Below are 20,221 nucleotides of genomic sequence, written 5' to 3'. Positions count from 1 at the left end.
CAAGTATCATTGCAAAAGAAGAACATTCGTCTGACAAAATGTGACATAGAGGTGGGTGATACCCCAATTTGGAGTTCCATGTTGCTGTTCGATTTAAGATAGTATACAGTAACATTAAACCAAAACATAGGTAATGAAATATAATATAACATATGCAATACAATTCGTTAAATCTCTGTGTCGTCCCTGAATGATTTCAATTTTGCTAGCGTGTCTTGGTATTCCCAACCGTCTCGTCTCCCCCTCCCGCCAGAGCCCCCTCCTAGGTGATTCTCAGTTTACCCAGGCTGTCCTGGATATCGCTCAGGATATACCACTCCGAGTGAACAAAAGGTGCCATCAGGTTAATTATTTCTCCCTGTGTGAATTGGCTTTCAATAAAATGTCTCCATCTCACAAAAAACTTGGCTGTCAACCCATCTTTATCCCTCTCCGCTTCTAGTTTTTCCCACTTCAGAAGGTTGTGTAGTTCGCCCACAACCTCCTTTATGGATGGGCCCTCCCTTTGAATCCAGTGTTTTAAGATGCAACGCTTAGCTATCATGGCTATGTCATGCGTTATTGCGTATTTCCTCTTTTCCTGCGCGCTCGGTCCTCCTCCTACTCCTCCCTCAAAGGAGTGGAAAATCCACACCATTAAGTCTAGTTTGCTGAAAATTCCCCATGTTGACTGGGCAAATAGTCTGACTTGGTTCCAGAACCTAGCGATTGTCTCACATTCCCATAGCCCATGTAGCATATCCGTTTTTTCTTTTTGACACTTAGGACACCACCTATCCCTACCTGGTATGTTGAAACCTATAATGGCCCTATGTAGAATTCTGAATTGAGTGTCTCTCCATCTCTCATTGGTAATGTGTTTCCGCACTTGTACCCATCCTCTCAGTATATCATCCACCACTTCTTCCCTTCCCAATTGTTTCCCCCACGCTTTTAAAGTCCGACTATCCTCCCGAGAGATAAGCACCCCCCTTAGCGATCGATAAATTTTAGAGACATTTATACTTGTTACATCACATTCCAGTAACTCATCAATCGAACTTCTGTTCAGCTCTCTTCCAACCACACCCAGGTCTCCTATTATTCCATGTTTCAATTGTTCATACTGGATGACATGTGAGCTATTAAGGTTGTACTTATCCAGCACTTCCCGACCTGTCATCCACCTCCTGTCCTCCACATTCATAACATCTATCATTCTCCTGACTCCCCTCTCTTTCCATCTAGTAAATAGCTTGTTTTCTCGTCCCAGGGGAAAATTTGGGAATGCCCAGGGGTTCAAGTACTTGGACACTTTCCATGAGAGCCCCAGTTTTTTCCTTACCGACTTCCATGTTAGCATGGTGTCTCGGAATATAATTGAGTTCCTTATGTGCCCTTCAACCCTGGATAGTGGGGAGTGCAGAATGGACGTCAGATCCCACGGTGACGCATATTTAGTTTCCATCGCATGATCTGAGTGCCTACTCGTTCCTCTCACCCAATCAATTACATGCCTCATGATACATACAAGATTATACCCTTGGACATCTGGAAAGTTTAGACCTCCCTCCTCTGCTGACTTCATCAGCGTACGCAGCTTTATTCTGGGTTTCCTTCCCCTCCACAGAAATTCTGTATACGCGGAGTTGAGCTTATTCACATCCTTTAGTTTTAGCAATAGCGGGATTGTCTGGAAGGGATACAGCAGCCTAGGAAAGCTCATCATTTTTATCAGGTGACATCTTGCCAGTAATGGAAGTGGCAGACCTTTCCATCCCTTTAATTGAACTATAATTTTCCTGATTAGCGGTCCATAATTCAAGTTATAGATTGTTTCCACCGATCTTCCTATATGCACTCCCAGGTATTTAATTGAAGATTGTGCTATAGGAATTCCACATAGACAGCCATCCCTTATTTGTCCCCCCATTGTCCCATGATGCCCCTTTAGGAACATGATCTCGCATTTTTTTTTGTTCAGTTTGAAACCGGAGAATGAGCCAAATTTTTCAATCAAGGCAAGAGTCTGTGGCAAATCCGCACCGGGGTCCCCCATATAAAGTATGATGTCATCAGCAAAAAGCGCTGTCTTTACTTCTGAACCCCTTATCTTGATTCCTTTAAAGCTATTTTGTCCCTGTAGTATTCTTGACAACGGCTCGATTGCCAGGTTGAATAAAAGAGGAGATAATGGGCAGCCCTGTCTTGTTCCCTTCATCAAAGGGAACACGTCTGATAGAAAGCCCGGAGTGTGAACCCTAGCTCCCGAGTTGGCATAAAGGTTTCTAATGTAAAGTCTCATCTTGCCTACAATCCCTATGGCCTCCATTACCCTGTCTAACCACCCCCAATTTACATTATCAAACGCTTTTTCTGCGTCAAGTGTAACTAGGGCAGGTCTAGCCCCTCCCTCAGTGAGACCCAGTCTAACCGCGTCTACCACTAGAATTGTCTTTCGGATATTGGTAACGGCATTTCTCCCCTTAATAAACCCCACCTGGTGATTCGTAATGATCCTAGGTAAGATCTCGGCCAGTCTATTAGCCATGATCTTGGACATAATTTTTAAATCCTGATTTATGAGCGATATAGGTCTATAACTAGAGGGATCATCCAGGTCCTTGGTTCCCTTGGGGAGTAATTTAATATATGCTATGTTGGAATTTTTGGGTATTTCCGCCCCTCCCAGGAAAGCATTAAAGACTGAGGTTAGATCCGGCGAGATCAGATCCTTCAGAGCCTTATAGAATTCACTATTGAAACCGTCAGGTCCCGGTGCCTTGTTGGTGTTAAGCTCCCCAATTGTTCTCGTCACCTCCTCTACTGTGATATCTGCGTTTAAGGCACTCAAATCTTCTTCCGTCAAGCTAGGCATTTGGGCTTGTCTTAGCCACTCTGCCTCATCAGTCATGTCGTTATTCCCTGACCCATATAGTTTTCTATAGTAATCTCCCAACAGTTTATTAATGTCCTTAGGATCCGTAGTCACCTCTCCCCCCTTTGTTTTCAGTTTAGAGATCACTGTCATCTTTCTGCTGCCCCTTGCCAGATTGGCCAACATCCTTCCCGCCTTGTTGCCAAACCTATGTAAGTCAACCTCCTTGTGCGACCAGAATAGTTGTTCCTTTTTTTTGGCCCATTCGTCAAATCCCTCTTTTGCCTCCAACCATCTGCCTTTTGTCATGGGAGATCTATTTGTCACATAATTTGTATATGCTACCCGTACTGCTTCACTATGGAAATTATAATTCTCATTGGTTTTCCGTTTGATCATGGCTGCGTACCCCACCAGACGGCCCCTTGGGACCGCTTTTGCCGTTTCCCAAAATATCACTGGGGACTCTCTATGTTCCTTATTGTCCTCTGCGAATTCTCCCCACCACTCCTGTAGCACCTTATGGAAATTATCTTGCCTGAGAAGGAACGATGGGAATCTCCATATGATATCTGTACCTCTCCTGAATTTCTCTCTAATGCCCAATCTCACCGGACTATGATCAGAGATCACCATATTCTCTATCACACAATCTTGCGTTCCACTCAGTAAATCCTGCGAGATCCAGAACTGATCAATACGTGACCAGCTATCATGAGGGTGAGAGAAGTGTGTATACTCTCTGTCATGTGGGTGAGTTAGTCTCCAGATGTCTTTCAGTCCTACGTCTTCTAATGTTACATCCCTATTGTCTAAACTCCTGCCCACATTAGCTGTCCCCTCCTCGCCCCTCCTCCTATCTTCAGCTGAGTCTGGGACAGTGTTAAAATCGCCTCCCACTATAATGTTAGCCTCCCCATCTGCTAATATGGTGGCCTTTATGTCATCATGGAATGTGATTTGTTGTGAATTTGGGCCATAGACATTATAAATACTGAGTTTACCCGCTGGACTAACGATTGTTAAGTGCTGCCACCTTCCATGGTCGTCTGCCTCATGTGCCACTACCTCATGACTGAATTGTTTATTTATTAGAATCATAGTGCCCGCTTTTCTACCTTGTGCCGCTGCCCCGTAAACGGTGCCCACCCAATGTTTCTTCATGCGGAAAAAGTCCTCCCCCCCCAAGTGGGTTTCCTGTAATAAGGCAATGTCTGTCTTTAGTCTTTTCAGATGTCTCAATATCATTGCTCGTTTGTTAGGTGATCTCAGCCCTTTAACATTCCACGTAGTTATCTGTATCATGTTAACCTGTGTATTCTGCTTTTACTACTCCCTCCCCTATGGGCCCCTGCATCAAGGAAGACGAGATGTTCGACACTAGAATCACAGTTGGTACCACAAAATCGACACTCCCTTTCCCCACCTTGCAAATATAACAAATACAACAAAAAGCATGTAACTGTAAAACATATTTTCCCTTCCGAGAAATCCACGGCGCTTCCCGCCACGTTGGTGAGCTCCCCTATTCCTAGCCAAAATATGTAGCTCCCTAATCACCCCCCAAAAAATATATGTTCTATCCCCGGACTAACTTGAATAAGCCTTTGAAAATTATGCAAAAATTAGCACAGTATGTCAAAACCTCAGCAAGATTCTCCAGTCCTACTTATCTCTGACTCCAGGTAGCCATCAGTCCGCCCAGAACAGGCCCACTTCATTTGAATTTGGATGATGTTCCTGGACAAAGGAGAAAAAGAAAAAAAGAAAAAAAAAGACCAAGGGGAGAGAAGATGGAGAAAGAAAGGAGAAGAACAAAAAAAAAAAAAAAAGAGGGGGGGAAGAGGACCCAGACTTTGGGATGTTTTCCTCTCTTTTCTCCCTTCCCCCTTTTCCTCTCACCTCCCCAACCCTCTCTCCGTAATGCATCCTCCTCAACGCCTCTCCCTGTTTGGGAAGAGAGAAAAAAAAAAAAAAAAAAAAAAAAACAGGCAAAAAAAGGAAAAACAATGAGCGAGTTCCAGTTCAGGTATCATGGTTTCTCTCCAAGGGTTGGTTCCTGTGTTCCAGGCGAGAATTATGCTGTCGACCCGGGCTTGGCCTCCTTTCCTCCCTGGTCTCGACTTGCTTTTGTCCCCCAAGACGTCCCACATCTCTTCCTGAGCTTGTGGGGGATCCTCTTCTATTATTCCCTTCTCCACTAGCTCCTTTTTCTTGCCTTTCTGACCTAGTCTTGTTGAGCTCTGCCATGAGAATGTTTTCTGCTTCTTTGTAGTCCTTGTAGTATACAAACGAGCCATTGGGGTTTCTAACTTTCAGTGTAGCAGGGTATAATAGCTGGCACTTTACTTTTTTGTTGTACAGAAATGAGCAAATTTTGGTAAATTCTTTTCTCCTTCTGGATACTTCCGCTGAATAATCCCCAAAAATTAGCAGTCTGTTGCCTTGATATTGTAGTGGACGCTTTCGTTCTCTAAAGGCCCTCAATATTTCCTCCTTATGCTTATAATCAAGGTACTTGACAATCACCTGCCTGGCTCTTATCGGGGTATTCTTGTTTGAGTTTTGGCCCTCTCCCTTATTCGCCTCCTGGTGTCTCAGTGGACCCACTCTGTGGGCTCTTTCAACTCTGAATTTCGCCTTTATGCCCAGGGCCTGCGGTAGCTCCAACTCGCATATATTATCCAACTGTCCAATCGACACAGACTCTGGCAACCCGACTATACGTAGGTTGTTTCGTCTCGATCTGTTTTCCAAATCGTCTGCTTTATCCTTCAAGTATTCATTAGATTTTGCTAGAGCTGCTATTTGTGCTTGCATAGCCAGTATTGTCTCCTCGGAGTCAGATATTCTCTGCTCTGATTCTGCCAGTCTAGAGGCATGGGCATTTATCTGTTTTTGCATATTAGCTAATGATGTTTGTATGGCTGCCTCAATAGCCACTTTAACCTCTTTTGACAAGTGTGATGTCACTTCTTCAGCCAGTTTTTTATAGTCCACATTAAGCTTTTGTGTGTACTTGTCTTGGCCTGCAGGTGGTGCTGTTTTCTTAGTTCTCTTTGTCTGGACTGGGCCACCACCTCCATCCCCCAATAGCTTGCAGGCTTGTGATGTTGGTGTAGTAGGCTGCTTTTTGTTTCCTTTGGAAGGGGTACTATGAATTCTTGCATTTGACTTCCTGTGAGACTGAGTGGGATTAATCTCCCTGTGCTGTTTGTCAGTTTCATCCTCCAACACTGCTGTGTCTCTGAGCTGCCCTGCTTTGTCTGCATCCTCTCTCCCCTCTGCCTCCATATCTCCTTCATCCTCCCATTGCGATCCACCATCATCAGTCCCCTGCATCCACCTCTCTCCTGCTGTGTCCTCCTCCTCGCTCATATCTTCCTTATCTCCTGTCTCCTCGCTCATATCTCCCTTATCTCTCCCCTTCCAGCTCTGTGTTTGCTTTTCTGTGTCTCTCACCATGCGCTCAGGCTCCTCCCCCATCAGGCTCGGCGCCATTATCTTATCTTCTCCTCTGTCCATATCAAAGCTTCTCCAGGCTGACTCACCGCTCCCAGAGCTTCTCAGGAGGTACCGTTCCATAGCTGTCTGCTTTAGGTAACCTCCTGTGCTGCTCTCTGTTTGGTGGCTCGTCCGGGGGGTCTGTTTTTAGTCGGTTTCTGTGAGGGGTGGCAGGAGCTTCTCCCCTAAGCTGCCACCTCAGCCAGGACAGGAACAGGAAGTCTAAGAAAACATTCTATATACTTAATAACATTGAAATTGCAGCAACAAGAAGAAAAATGCAAGGAATTATGAAAATCACAGGATTGACAGACAGGTTAATGAAAAAAAATGTAAACAAAATTCTTAAAACATCTCAATTTTAGTATTCAGTATGAGCGTCACATGCAAAACTTCCGGCACTAAGAGCCTTGGCTGCTATCAGTGAGGTTATTAATGGTCATCTGAGGAAGGTTCTGCCACTGAATGCACTTGGGCAAATCATCAGGATCAGCTGCTGGCAGCTCCTTTTTGCGATAGCTGACCAATGACGCCTTAGATGTGTGTGAATGGAGGACAAGTCTAGAGACACTGCAGGCAATGGCAGCATGTTAAAGCCATGAAAACAGATAAATTAACATTAGTAACATTCCTAAAGAAAAAAAATTCTTACGGTCACCTGAAAATTGGTCAGGAGGTTAACCTTATTGATGTCGCTCGTGAAAGCACCGCCCCCGTCGTTTGTGTGTCACGGGCAAATCGCTGCCCGTGGCGCACAATTTTGCTAATACCCATCACATGGACTTACCTTCCAAGCGACGTCGCTGTGGCCGGCGAACAGCCTCTTTTCTAAGGGGGCGGTTCGTGCGGCGTCACACGGCAGGCGTCCAATAGAAGTGAAGGGGCGGAGAGCAGCCGCATGAAAGTCACGCCCACCTCGTTGCCGGAGGACGCAGGTACGGTGTTGTTCGTCGTTCCTGGGGTGTCACACGTAGCGATGTGTTCTGCCTCAGGAACGACGAACAACCTGCGTCCAAAAGCAGCAACGACATTTGGGAAATGGATGATGTGTCAACAATCAACGATTTGGTAAGTATTTTGCATCGTTAGCAGTCGCTCGTACATGTCACACGCAACGACGTCGCTAACGAGGCCGGATGTGCGTCACGAATTCCGTGACCCCAACGACATCTCGTTAGCGATGTTGTTGCGTGTAACGGGGTCTTAAGATTAAGAAATTATGAAGGGAGGTGTTTTAGTGTCAAGATGCTAAATCTAGTCCGCAAGACCCTGGACATAATGGGCCAGGTCTTGCATCTGACCCCCACCGTTTGGGAAGGATCTATCATATGTAAGGCCAGTTATACTGTCACACGGCTCTAAAAAATTGATAACTCAAACACGCTCGGCGCAGGTCAGTCCATTTACCAGAGCCCAGGGGTTGCCCTGTACCGTACCCTTTACTCCCTGCACAATGATCTGCACTTACACAGGGCCCCAATGCTAGAGCCATGAAGTCCATTGCTGTTCGGTGTTGTTAGCTGGCAAGAAGACTAATCAGGTAGCCAAATCAGAGCAAGGAAGTACCAGTAGGTACAAAATCGTCAGGCAGGTTTAATGTCAGTAAACTAGCTGAAGTCAAAATCAGCGATATCCACTGGGACACATGAGCTGCAATTGAGACAAGAGCTATAACTGGCAATGGAAATTGATTCTCAGGAGATTAAATAGCAAGCAGCCCACCCTGACAGCAGGAAGATAGGCAAACTGACCAGGATTTAAAGGGGTAATCCCATCTTCAAGATCCTATTCCAATATGTAGTAGATGTAGTAATAATAATAATAATAATAATAGCAAATATCTCCAATTAGAAATGCAGTATAGTTCTTGGGATTAACTGTGCTGCTTACCTCATGTTCAGGGCATTACAGGATCTTAGCTAGCCATGGTTATAAGTCATAACTACAAGTCCCAGGAGTAGAACAAAGTTATTGAATAGTCACCCTATTTTGGCCGACGAACACAGTGGTAATAGAGAGGACAGGCACCAACACAAATGGTGTACAGCTGTGGCGCAAGATCATGTAATGCATGGGGCAGATGTGGAACATCTTTCTGTGAGGTGTGGGGCAGATGTTGAGCATGCTCCCATGATGTATAGAGCAGATGTGGAGCATGCTGCTGTGACCTGTGGGGCAGATGTGGAGCATGATTGTGTGATGTGTGGGGTAGATGTGGAACATCCTCCTGTGAGATGTGGGGCAAATGTGGAACATCCTCCTGTGAGATGTGGAGCAGATGTGGAACTTCCCCCTATGAGATGTGGAGCAGATGTGGAACATTCTCCTGTGAGGTGTGGGGCAGAGGTGGAACGTCCTCTCGTGAGATGTAGGGCAGAGGTGAAACTTCCTCCTGTGAGATGTGGGGCAGAGGTGGAACTTCCTCCCGTGAGATGTAGGGCAGAGGTGAAACTTCCTCCTGTGAGATGTGGGGCAGAGGTGGAACTTCCTCGCTTGAGGTGTGGAGCAGATGTGGAACATCTTCCTGTGAGATGTGGGGCAGATGTGGAACTTCCTCCTGTGAGGTGTGGGGCAGATGTGGAACGTCCTCCTGTGAGGTGTGGGGCAGATGTGGAATGTTGTCCTGTGAGGTGTGGGACAGACATGAAGCATCCCCTTATGAGGTGTGGGGAAAATGTGGAACTTCCTTGTGTGAGGTGTGGTGCAGATGTGGAACGTCCTCCTTTGAGGTGTAGGGCAGATGAGGAGCATGTTGTGCATCCTTTTGTCAATACCAGTGAATTTAGCATGCTGATGTATGACAGGCCGTGTATTCTGCTTACAGGTCATTGCTAGCATCCCAACCAGCCACTTAAAATTCCTGAAGGCAGCAGGACATCTGACCCAAAAAGAAGAGATCGCAGAAGAGGAGTTAAATGAAGATGTGGAAGAAATAGACCACGCAGAACGAGAACTCCGACGTGGACAGATTCTCTGGTTCCGGGGGCTCAACCGAATACAAACCCAGGTATATTGGTGAATTCAGGTGACATTGTGAAGGTCTCCAGACAGATTGGCGTTATGATGGAAACAGGAGTGTGTCCAGCAAACACGATAATCCTTACAAGACTGGCTGTTATATGGTATCTATATTAGATTTTAGTAATTATAGGACCACAATGATAAGAATTATCTATAGCATTCTTCTTATGCCTGATGGTAAGGAATATCTACGATATATAGATGTTAGGGACTGTTTGCAGTATATTCATGATTATCTGCAGTAGGTCAATGGTAGGGATTATCCAAAGTATATCAAAAGATTGAATGATCTAGTATATATTGTAGGGATTATTTATAGCACATAATTAGCAGAGATAAAATATGATGCGGAGTATACGCAAGATCAAAAAGACGGTGTACTCTAACAAAATCAAAAGGACGTTGTCTACTCAAAATCATACATATTTAATCCCTCAGTATATAGCTTAGTCTGTCAGAGATATGTGATATCCTGTGTATCACTATGCAATGAATCGTGTATAATATTCTCGTGTACATAGGCCGGACACATACAAGATACATTTTTTAACACGTCTTTCTGACTTAATTGTAGTTTTAATAGCAGGAACCTTAAAATTACAAAATCTTTGGCCAATTTTTGAATACGGCTGTAAAAAATGTAAAGCTTTTGCATTGTAATGGATTATTAATGATAGTTTCTAAATGTAAAAGCGTAAGGCACAGCTGACACTACACGTCATGCAGAATATTTGATAGGGGCAATCACTTGCAAATATACATTTGCCCTAAGGCAGGGGTGCCCAATCTGTTGGCTCGGGAGCCACATGTGGCTTGTGGGACCCTGATGTGTGATTTGTTGCTGTCTGTTTGGTAGACCTGCTGCTAATGAAGAGTAGGTCTCCATTGGTGGCTTTTATGGCTAGCTCCAGGGGGTAAGAAGAAGATAAGACGATACTATTTGTCAGATGAGCTGCTTGAAGATGAATGTAATAGTGCGGTGGGAGTGAATACTGCAAGACTACCGAACAGGGGTATATGGTGGGGACCCTTGGATGTAAGTATACCGCCTCAGTGTGATTTCTATTGAAAAGCTTTGGCTGTCAACATAACAGAAATGGAGGCTCTGGGTGTCACTACTGAGAGGAGGCAGGAGCTGGATGTCACCACCTAGGGAGCTCTGGATATGGCTCGCAACCCTCTGAGCTGAATGCAGCTCTATCAAGGTAAGAAATGTTGGGGACCACTGCCCGATGAGAAGGGGATCTCCATTCAGGACCACTCTTATTGAGCCTGAAATAACAGTCATGTCCACTCCATTACAAAGGATCAATAAAAACACCTCACAAAGTCACTATGAGGAGCAGTACTACAAGGTATTAAAAAATATACTACCACTGAGCGACATCTTATACAGTCACTGTGAGGAGCTGCACTACACAAGGTATTAAAAAAGATACTACTACTGAGTATCACCTCATACAGTCACTGTGAGGAGCTGTGCTACACAAGGTATTAGAAAAGATACTACTACTGAGTATCACCTCATACAGTCACTGTGAGGAGCTGCACTACACAAGGTATTAGAAAAGATACTACTACTGACCATTACCTCATACAGTCACTGTGAGGAGCTACGCTACAAGTTATTAGAAAAAATACTACTACTGAGCATCACCTGATACAGTCACTGTGAGGAGCTGCACTACACAAGGTATTAGAAAAGGTACTACTACTGACCATTACCTCATACAGTTACTGTGAGGAGCTGCACTACAAGGTATTAGAAAATATACTACCACTGAGCAACATCTTATACAGTCACTGTGAGGAGCTGCACTATACAAGGTATTAGAAAAGATACTACCATGGAGCAACACCTCATACAGTCACTGTGAGGAGCTGTACTACACAAGGTATTAGAAAAGATACTACTGCTGAGTATCACCTCATACAGTCACTGTGAGGAGCTGCACTACAAGGTATTAGAAAAGAAACTACTACTGAGCATTACCTGATACAGTCACTGTGAGGAGCTGCACTACACAAGGTATTAGAAAAGATACTACTACTGACCATTACCTCATACAGTTAGGCTATGTGCGCACGTTGCGTAAATACATGCAGTTACGCTGTGCTTTGAAGCGCAGCGTAACTGCATGCGTCCTGCGTCCCCTGCACAGTCTATGGAGATTGTGCAGGGGCCGTGCGCACGTGGCATTTTAGAGCGCAGCGCTTCGGCTACTGCCGAAGCGCTGCGTAAAAAGAAGTGACATGTCACTTCTTCCGTGTGCTTTGCCGGCAGCTCCTGCTCTGTCTATGGGAGGAGCTGCAGGCAGAGCGCATGGAATCGGCTTCACTACGGACATTTCTGCAGCGATTTAAAGCGCACATGTGCTCTTCATATCGCTGCAGAAATTTCTGCAGTGAACTGTACGCAACGTGCGCACATAGCCTTACTGTGTGAGAAGCTGCACTACAAGGTATTAGAAAATATACTACCACTGATTGCCACCTCATACAGTCACTGTGAGGAGCTTCACTACACAAGGTATTAGAAAAGATACTATTATTGAGTATCACCTCATACAGTCACTGTGAGGAGCTGCACTACAAGGTATTAGAAAATATACTACCACTGAGTGCCACCTCATACAGTCACTGTGAGGAGCTGCACTACACAAGGTTTTAGAAAAGATACTACCAAGGAGCGCCACCTCATACAGTCATCGTAGGAGCTGCATCACACGGGGTATTAGGAAGGATGCTACCACCCAGCACCACTTCATACCATCATCCCGAGGAGCAGCAGTAATCAAGGTAATAGACATGAAAGCTACTACCAGTGAGTGATGCCTCATACCGTCACTGTGAGGAGCAGCCGTACTCCAGGTATTAGGAGCTGAAGAATGGCGCTTCCAATTTTACTATATAATACGAAACGCTGGTAGCCACGTTGGTCCTGATCTACTTTCTCTATGGGTGGCAGCATCCATTATATAGATTAGTGTGATTTGCCAATGTAATTTTTATGACATCTCACTAGATATTGGCAGCAATGCATATGACTGCTTATTGTCCTCCTATACAGTCAATGTTAACGGCAGGGAAAAAGAGACCAAGATTTTATGTGATAGATGTCAGAAAGTGTCAGCAAATAGAACAGATGTAAGTTCTTCCTCAATATAATACCGATGATTGTGTTATGTGTTAGATTACTCTGTGTATCACGTTGTGTAGCTCACATTGTACTCCTTGTATATCATGTTGATTGCCTCCATCTGTGCTTTGTGTGTTTCTGTACTGTTTTGTGGATTTTTTTTAGGATTATTTTTAGCCTTTGTTGCATGCAGTGTTAAAGAAACTTGTCTCATTTTCTGCTCCGTTACAGATTGAAGTAGTGAATACTTTCAAGAGTGGGGCTTCCTTTCAGGGGGCACTGAGGAGACAATCGTCTACCACAAGCCAGAACCAGGATGTAACCAATATTTCTAGCCCTAGTCATGTCTCGTTGTCCAATGCTCTTTCTTCTCCTACCAGCACCTCAGCGGCAGGGCGTGAGTTTGCCTTCTTACTGCCTCAAAATCCACAGAAATGCCAACTAGCCTGCAGGCCTCTTCCATCCTCTATTCTGTCCTTCATAGTGAGAGCCCAGCAGAGATACATACACACCCTTTCATTATCACGTGTTCCTCATGAAGCTCTGATCTGTAGGGATCCTTACGGAAGGAATAGAAAAACTCTCCTTCTAAAAGCAAGAGAAATAAATCACACAGAGAATATTTCATGATTTTCTCTTGCTGGAGTCCAAAAAATAAATATTGAAGGGAAAGTAGACCTTATGTATAGTCACAGGACCAGGTTCATGGAGCTCATGTGTAGTCAGACGACCAGGTGTGAGGAGGTCATGTATAGCTACAGCACCAGGTACCCGGAGCTCATGTATAGTCACAGGACCAGGTGTGAGGAGCTCATGTATAGCCACAGGACCAGGTACCTAGATCTCATGTACAGCCACAGGACCAGGTACCTGGAGCTCATGTATAGTCACAGGACCAGGTGTGAGGAGCTCATGTATAGCCACAGGATTAGGTACCTACATCTCATGTACATCCACAGGACTAGGTACCTGGATATCATGTATAGTCACAGGACCAGGTACCTGGATCTCATGTACAGCCACAGGACCAAGTATCAGGAGCTCATGTACAGCCAACAAGACCAGGTGTGAGGAGCTCATGTATAGCCACAGGACCAGGTGTGAGGAGCTCATGTATAGCCACAGGACCAGGTGTGAGGAGCTCATGTATAGCCACAGGACCAGGTGTGAGGAGCTCATGTATAGCCACAGGACCAGGTACCTGGATCTCATGTACAGCCACAGGACCTGTTGTTAGGCGCTCATATATAGCCACAAGATCAGGTACCTGGTGCTCATGTAAAGCCACAGAACCAGGTACCTGAAGCCCATGTATAGCCACAGGACCAGGTAAATGGAGATCATGTGTAGTCAAAGGCCCATGTACCTAGAGTTCATGTCCAGCCACAGGACTAGGTGTCAAGAACTCATGTTCAGTCACAGGACAAGGTTCCTGGAGCTCAAGTATAGTCAAAGGCCCAGGTACCTGGAGCTCATGTACAGCCACAGGACCAGGAAGGTGGAATTCATTGTACTGCCACATGACCTAGTTCCTGAAGCCACAAGACCAGGTGCTTGGAGTTCGTGTACAGTCACAGGACCAGGTACCTCAAGCTCTTGTACTGTCACTAGACCAGGTATCTTGAGTTCTTGCAATGCCATAGTATCAGGTATTTGGAGCTCATGTACAGCCACAGGACCAGGTATCTGGAGCTCATGTATAGTCACAGGGCCAGGTATCTGAAGCTCATGAATAGCCACAGAACTGGGTACCTGAAGCTCTTGTATAGTCACTTGACTGGTTACCTGGTGTTCTTGTTCATTTACAAGACCAGGTATCTGAAGCTCATGTACAACCATAGAAGAAGGTACCTGACGATCATGCACAGCCACAGGGCCAGGTATCTGGAGCTCTTGTAAAGCCACAGGGCCAGGTATCTAGAATTCTTGTACAGTCTCAAGATTAAAGCAGTATCTGTGCTGAACCTTCACTTACCTTCATCGAACCGTAGTAATTACACCTCCCACTTTTACAGCTCCTTTTTTACAGGCTGCAGCATTTTCAGGACTACCATAAAAAAACCCTAACTTATGTCTGCTCTATGACCATACTATATATACAATGGCCAATGTGATTCAGGCATGTGAATTAATATCATGACACAAAACTCAAGTAGTGAAAGTTGTTGCCCACAGTAAACAATTAGTCATTCATTATGTAACTATAGTTGAAAAAGAACTATTAGAATCTGGAAAGTGTGAGAAACATACGAGCATAGCCTTAGTGTATGGCTTACCTCTGTGTTTCAACCTGTAGTGTGATCAATGTTTTTGCTTTCATTTGTAGTTTTGGGGAAGATTTCTTATTGAGGGTAATTAACATATACTCCTTCTATCTTAAGTATAAAGACATTTCCATATTTGATCTTCATTAAGAGGAACGCTTCCACAATTCAATCTAAAGGCCGCTTTACACGCTACGATTTATCTGACGATATGTCGTTGGGATCACGGTTTTCGTGACACGCTTCCGTCATCGTTAGCGACGTCGTTGCATGTGACACCTACGTGCGACTCCAAACGATCACAAATAGGTTGAAAATCGTTGATCCTTGACACGTCGTTCAGTTTCAAAATATTGTTCGTCGTTTGGAACGCAGCAGACATATTGGCACGTTTGACACCCTGCCAACGACGAACAACATCCACACGACCGCCTTGGTCAAACAATATATCGCTGAACGATGTTGTGTTGTTTGTGAGATGTGTACGTGTGACCGCTACTAAACAACCTATGAGCGATCTCGGCAAATCGTAACTACGATCTGGACGTGTCACAGCGCTACTGAGATCGTCAGATAAATCGTAGCGTGTAACGGGGCCTATATATAGTATAAGGAACATTTCCACATTTTCACTCTCATCATGAGGATCATTTCCATGTTTCACCCTCACCATGGAGAACATTTTGATGTTTCACCCTCAGCATAAGGAGCATTTCCATTTTCCACTTTCTTTATGAGTAGCACTTTCAAGTTTTGCTCTCAGCGTGCACATTTCCACATTTCATTGCATGAGGAGTATTTCCAGTTTTACGCTCTGCATGAGGAGCATTTCCAAGTTTCACTTTCAGCATGAGGAGCATTTCCATGTTTCGCTCTCATTGTAAGGAGTGTTTCCACATTTCTTACTCAGCGACATGTGAGGAGCGTTTCCACTTTTAACCCTCTGTGTGAAGAGCATTTCAACATTTTGCTCTCTGCTTTTAAGCATTTTCACATTTCATTTTTAGGATGAGGGATGCTTCTGCCTTTCATTTTCAGTGAGTGGTTTCACTCTTGTGAGAAAAATCTCCATGTGTCCACATTGATTAACATTTCAATGTTTCATCTTTAGTGCAGGAAACATTTAAACTTTTCACCTTCAGGGCAAACAACATTTGCACTTTTTACCTTCACTGTTTTTTCCACGTTTCACCCTCAGGGTGTCACGTCCGTTACGGATTCACGCTTGGCGTGTGGCACAAAGGAAGGGGAAAAAAAAGGTGCACAGGGGGCCCTGACAATACAGAGAGGGGGTAAGAGTGACCCCTAAACACTCACCTGAGACTGAACCCTGCAGTCCCTATCGTCCCTAGACGGGTCCGAATCCCCTCCCCTATGCTCGATCACATTAGACCAATTAGAAAAATCAGTATTCTTCTTGGTCATGCCAGTGAGAGGTTTGACATTGAGGAAAAATTGCATCTCCTGTATGGCAAATACACATTTTTCCAGTTTAGCATACAGTTTATTAGTCCGTAATATCTGCCTGACGTGTACCTGATGCATCTCAAAATCGGAACAGTAAATCAAAATATCATAAAGATACACCACCACAAATCTGCCTACCAGGTCACGAAAAATGTCATTGACAAAATATTGGAAAACAGAGGGAGCATTAGTCGGACCAAATGGCATGACCATATTTTCATAATGCCCTTCAGTAGTATTAAAGGCCATTTTTCACTCATCCCCTTTCCTGATTCTAATCAGATTATCGGCCCCCACAACTTCCAACTTGGATAACCATTTAGCATCAGCAATGTGATTAAATAAATCAGCAATGATCAGGAGACGGTAAGGGTTCCTAATGGTAATTCATCTCAAGAATGTCAAAATAACGACACAGACCCCCATCTTTCTTCTTAACAAAGTAGAACCCTGCAGCCATGGGAGAAGAGGAGGGTCTAATATGTCCCTTAGCAAGGCTTTTGGTGATATAGTCTTTCATAGCCTGCATTTCCGGGCCAGAAACATTGTATAAACTGGTTTTGGGTAGTTTTACTTCAAGGAGCAAGTAAACGGAACAATCATAAGCACAATGGGGGGGCAACTCCAGACACTCTTTTTCTGAGAATACATCCTCAAAAACAGACAGAAAAAATGGTAAGGCTGCAGTGCAGACGATAGATAGAAGAGTATTCAGACAGTTATTCTTACAGAAATTACTCCACTTAACTATCATCCTGGACTGCCAATCAACTATCGGATTATGCCTAACCAACCGGGGAGGCCGACAGCTCTAGGGGTAGGAAGGATTTCAAGAACATAACAAGAAATAAGGTCCTTGTAAAAGGCCCCTATACGAAGATCTAAGTTATGCACAAATCATGTAAAACTCCCCTGGCTAGGAGGTTCAGAGTCAATAGCAAATATGGAGATGGGTTTGGCCAGAATACTACAAGAGAGACCAGGGGACAGGGCAAACTGAGCATCTACCATATTGGCCATGGCCACACTATCCAAAAGGACCTAAATTATTTCAGTTTTCATACCTATGATAACATCTGCAGGTAAGACATACTGAGATGCACATGCGGAGGAGATATATACATTCAGATTGTACTACTCCACACAACCTGGGGCAAGAGGTTTTCCGAACGTTTTTTTCCAGAATAGGTATGGAGAGATAGGCACCAATAAAATAACCCCTTTCACAGCAAAAGAAACAAGCCTCTGTCATACAGTGGACTGTAGGAGGCCAAGACTGATTCTTCTCCTAACTGCATGGGTTCAGCCAGGCACATGGGAGAGCTTTCACCCCTAGGGAGTTCTACTGGAGAAGGGGTCAATACCGGTCTATCCCTAGGGAGTCTATCAATCTGAATGGCTAAGGAAATAACGACTTCTAAAGACTTAGGAGTTTCATACAGAGTAAGAGGGAGTGCGTTTTAACCTTTTAGCCAGGCCTTGACAAAAATGGCTTCTAAGGGTGGGGTCATTCCACCTGGTGTCAGTGGCCCATCCTCGGAACTCTGACCAACAATCCTCTGCTAACCGATCCCCCTGCTGAAGCCTACATAGCTTGCACTCAGCAAAAAAAAAATTGGTCTGGATCATCATAAATGAGACTCAGGGCCACAAAAAACTCATCTATCGACTAAAGGGACTGCGAATCTCGGTAGGAAGGAAGCAGGCCCATGACTGAGGATCCCCTTGAAGAAGTGAGACAACAGTCCCCACACCTCATGCGCTGTTTCTCACTCCCTGAGGAATGAGGATAAAGCCTGAAATAGAGTTTACAATCTTGTCTAAACACCACAAGTATATCCCTTCTCCCACATGTGTCCAGAAGGGCCACCCTTGGTTCTTGGTTCTGTTTGAGACTGACTGCCACCCAAAACCACCAGACTTGCAGTCTGCTGTTGCTGCTGCAAAACCTATGACCGCAGATCCATCACTTCCAGAGAAAAGCAAACTGTGCATCTGTTTTGCAAGATTCGTGACTGGATCCATATTTGAATTGTGGAAAAAATGGGCCAGTTGTAATATCACGACTGGGCGGAATGATGTCCGGGGTGCTGTGCAATGGAAAAAATGTGCACAGGGGGTCCTGGTCGTAGGGAGAGATGGTAAGCGTGACTCCTAAACATTCACCCAAGACTAAACTCTGCACTTCCTATCTTCTTAAGACGGATCCTTCCCCCAGTGCACGATCACATGCCTAAGCCCTCGCTGACCCTGGAGTGGCTCTGGCTAGTGAGTAAGACAACATTAGGAGCAGGGACAAAACAACAAATGGAACTCTACAGCTTCCACAAGAACAACCTCTCCTGGGAGGTTAGCATAGAAAAACTATAACTGGCATATGGCAGAGTAAAGAATGAGTTTAAATAATGAAAGGGAGTTACAGCAAGGCGCAGCAGCTGAGATTAGAGCAATATGGAGAAGAATCATAAAGGAAATCTTAACCCCTTTAACACCAAATTAAAATAAATCCACTCGACTCATGTTAAAGAGGATTTACAATCCACTAATTGCCGGGACAATTCTTTATCCTAGATATCACAAAGGTCTCAGCAGGACGCTACACATTCATGACACAGCGTGAACAACCTTTCCACATTTCACCCTCAATATGAGGAACATTTCTACGTTTCAACGTGTTTCTGTTTTAACTTTAGGCCCCCTTCACATGTGTGTGTTTCTAATATGTGTAGCATCGTTATTTTTCATGGATACCACAAGTACCCATTTTAACCTATGGGGCAGCTCCCATGTGCATGTTTTTCCACAGACTGTGTCTCTGTGCAACATACATGCAGACATATCCATTATTTTCCAGTAGCACGGATGACAAGGGCCAATACAAGTCTATGCGTCCGTGAAAAACACGTGCCGTCTGTGTGCTGTCCGTGTTTAAATTTGCAAAGTATAGCAGAAGCTTTGTAATTTCATTCTTTCTTTTTCCATACTGGGAAAACACTGATGATACACTGGAAAAACGGACACAATCATGACACACTGATCCAAAACACCGATAACACCGGTACCTTTTTTTCACGTGCGTGTTTTATATGGTTATGTGAAGGAGGTCTGAGGAACATTCACTGTAAAGAGATTTCTGTATTTCGTTTTGAATTAGGAACGTTTCCACACTTCACACTGAGTGTAAGGAACATTTTCGCATTTCATCTTTACTGTTCAACCTAAATATGTTCTCTTATTGTCGTGCAATTGTGTGAAGCCTGAATCTCACAGCAGTGTCTATTTACACTCTTTACCCTTTGATTTCACGGTGGCATTGATTACACAGTTTGGCAGCAGCAGGAAGGGATTCAGGGCTTTTGCTAAATTATTGATCCAACAGAAACAGCTCATGTACATGGAGTGATTTCCCCAATCATAGAGGCCAGAAGAGTTATTAATGTTTAAGACAAGTCAAATATACGGTAGTTAAGCAAGCAGTATTCATAATATTTGTGCATGCACAACCATTCCTGACCCTGGTTGAACGCGATATGCAGCCCTTTGTAGGATACCAATTATTTAGAAGAGACAATATACATATACAGTTAGGTCCAGAAATATTTGGACAGTGACACAATTTTCGCGAGTTAGGCTCTGCATGCCACCACATTGGATTTGAAATGAAATCTCTACAACAGAATTCAAGTGCAGATTGTAACGTTTAATTTGAAGGTTTGAACAAAAATATCTGATAGAAATTGTAGGAATTGTACACATTTCTTTACAAACACTCCACATTTTAGGAGGTCAAAAGTAATTGGACAAATAAACCAAACCCAAACAAAATATTTTTATTTTCAATATTTTGTTGCGAATCCTTTGGAGGCAATCACTGCCTTAAGTCTGGAACCCATGGACATCACCAAACGCTGGGTTTCCTCCTTCTTAATGCTTTGCCAGGCCTTTACAGCTGCAGCCTTCAGGTCTTGC

The 20,221-nt window shown here is 44.3% G+C and overlaps 1 protein-coding gene across 7 annotated transcripts in view; it reads left to right on the top strand.

Moving 5' to 3' along the window:
- The window catches only part of ATP2B2 (ATPase plasma membrane Ca2+ transporting 2), a 287,611-nt gene that overhangs the window by 246,693 nt on the left and 20,697 nt on the right, over positions 1 to 20,221 (top strand). For 4 of the 7 annotated variants that reach the window (XR_012725099.1, XM_075321718.1, XM_075321721.1 and 1 more), the window contains 2 exons: positions 9,186 to 9,368; positions 12,753 to 12,918. Coding sequence is in view for 6 of the 7 variants with exons in the window: in XM_075321718.1 (XP_075177833.1) it covers positions 9,186 to 9,368; positions 12,753 to 12,918 (349 nt within the window). In the remaining variant the exon portion in view is untranslated. The remainder of the gene's footprint in view (positions 1 to 9,185; positions 9,369 to 12,752; positions 12,919 to 20,221) is intronic. The other 3 variants (XM_075321717.1, XM_075321716.1, XM_075321719.1) reach the window with 1 other exon arrangement.

Source organism: Anomaloglossus baeobatrachus, chromosome 8 (assembly GCF_048569485.1).
Source record: "Anomaloglossus baeobatrachus isolate aAnoBae1 chromosome 8, aAnoBae1.hap1, whole genome shotgun sequence".
Taxonomy (NCBI): Eukaryota; Metazoa; Chordata; class Amphibia; order Anura; family Aromobatidae; genus Anomaloglossus; species Anomaloglossus baeobatrachus.
Note: the sequence above shows the minus strand (reverse complement) of the source record. Positions and strands in the feature narration are given on the sequence as shown.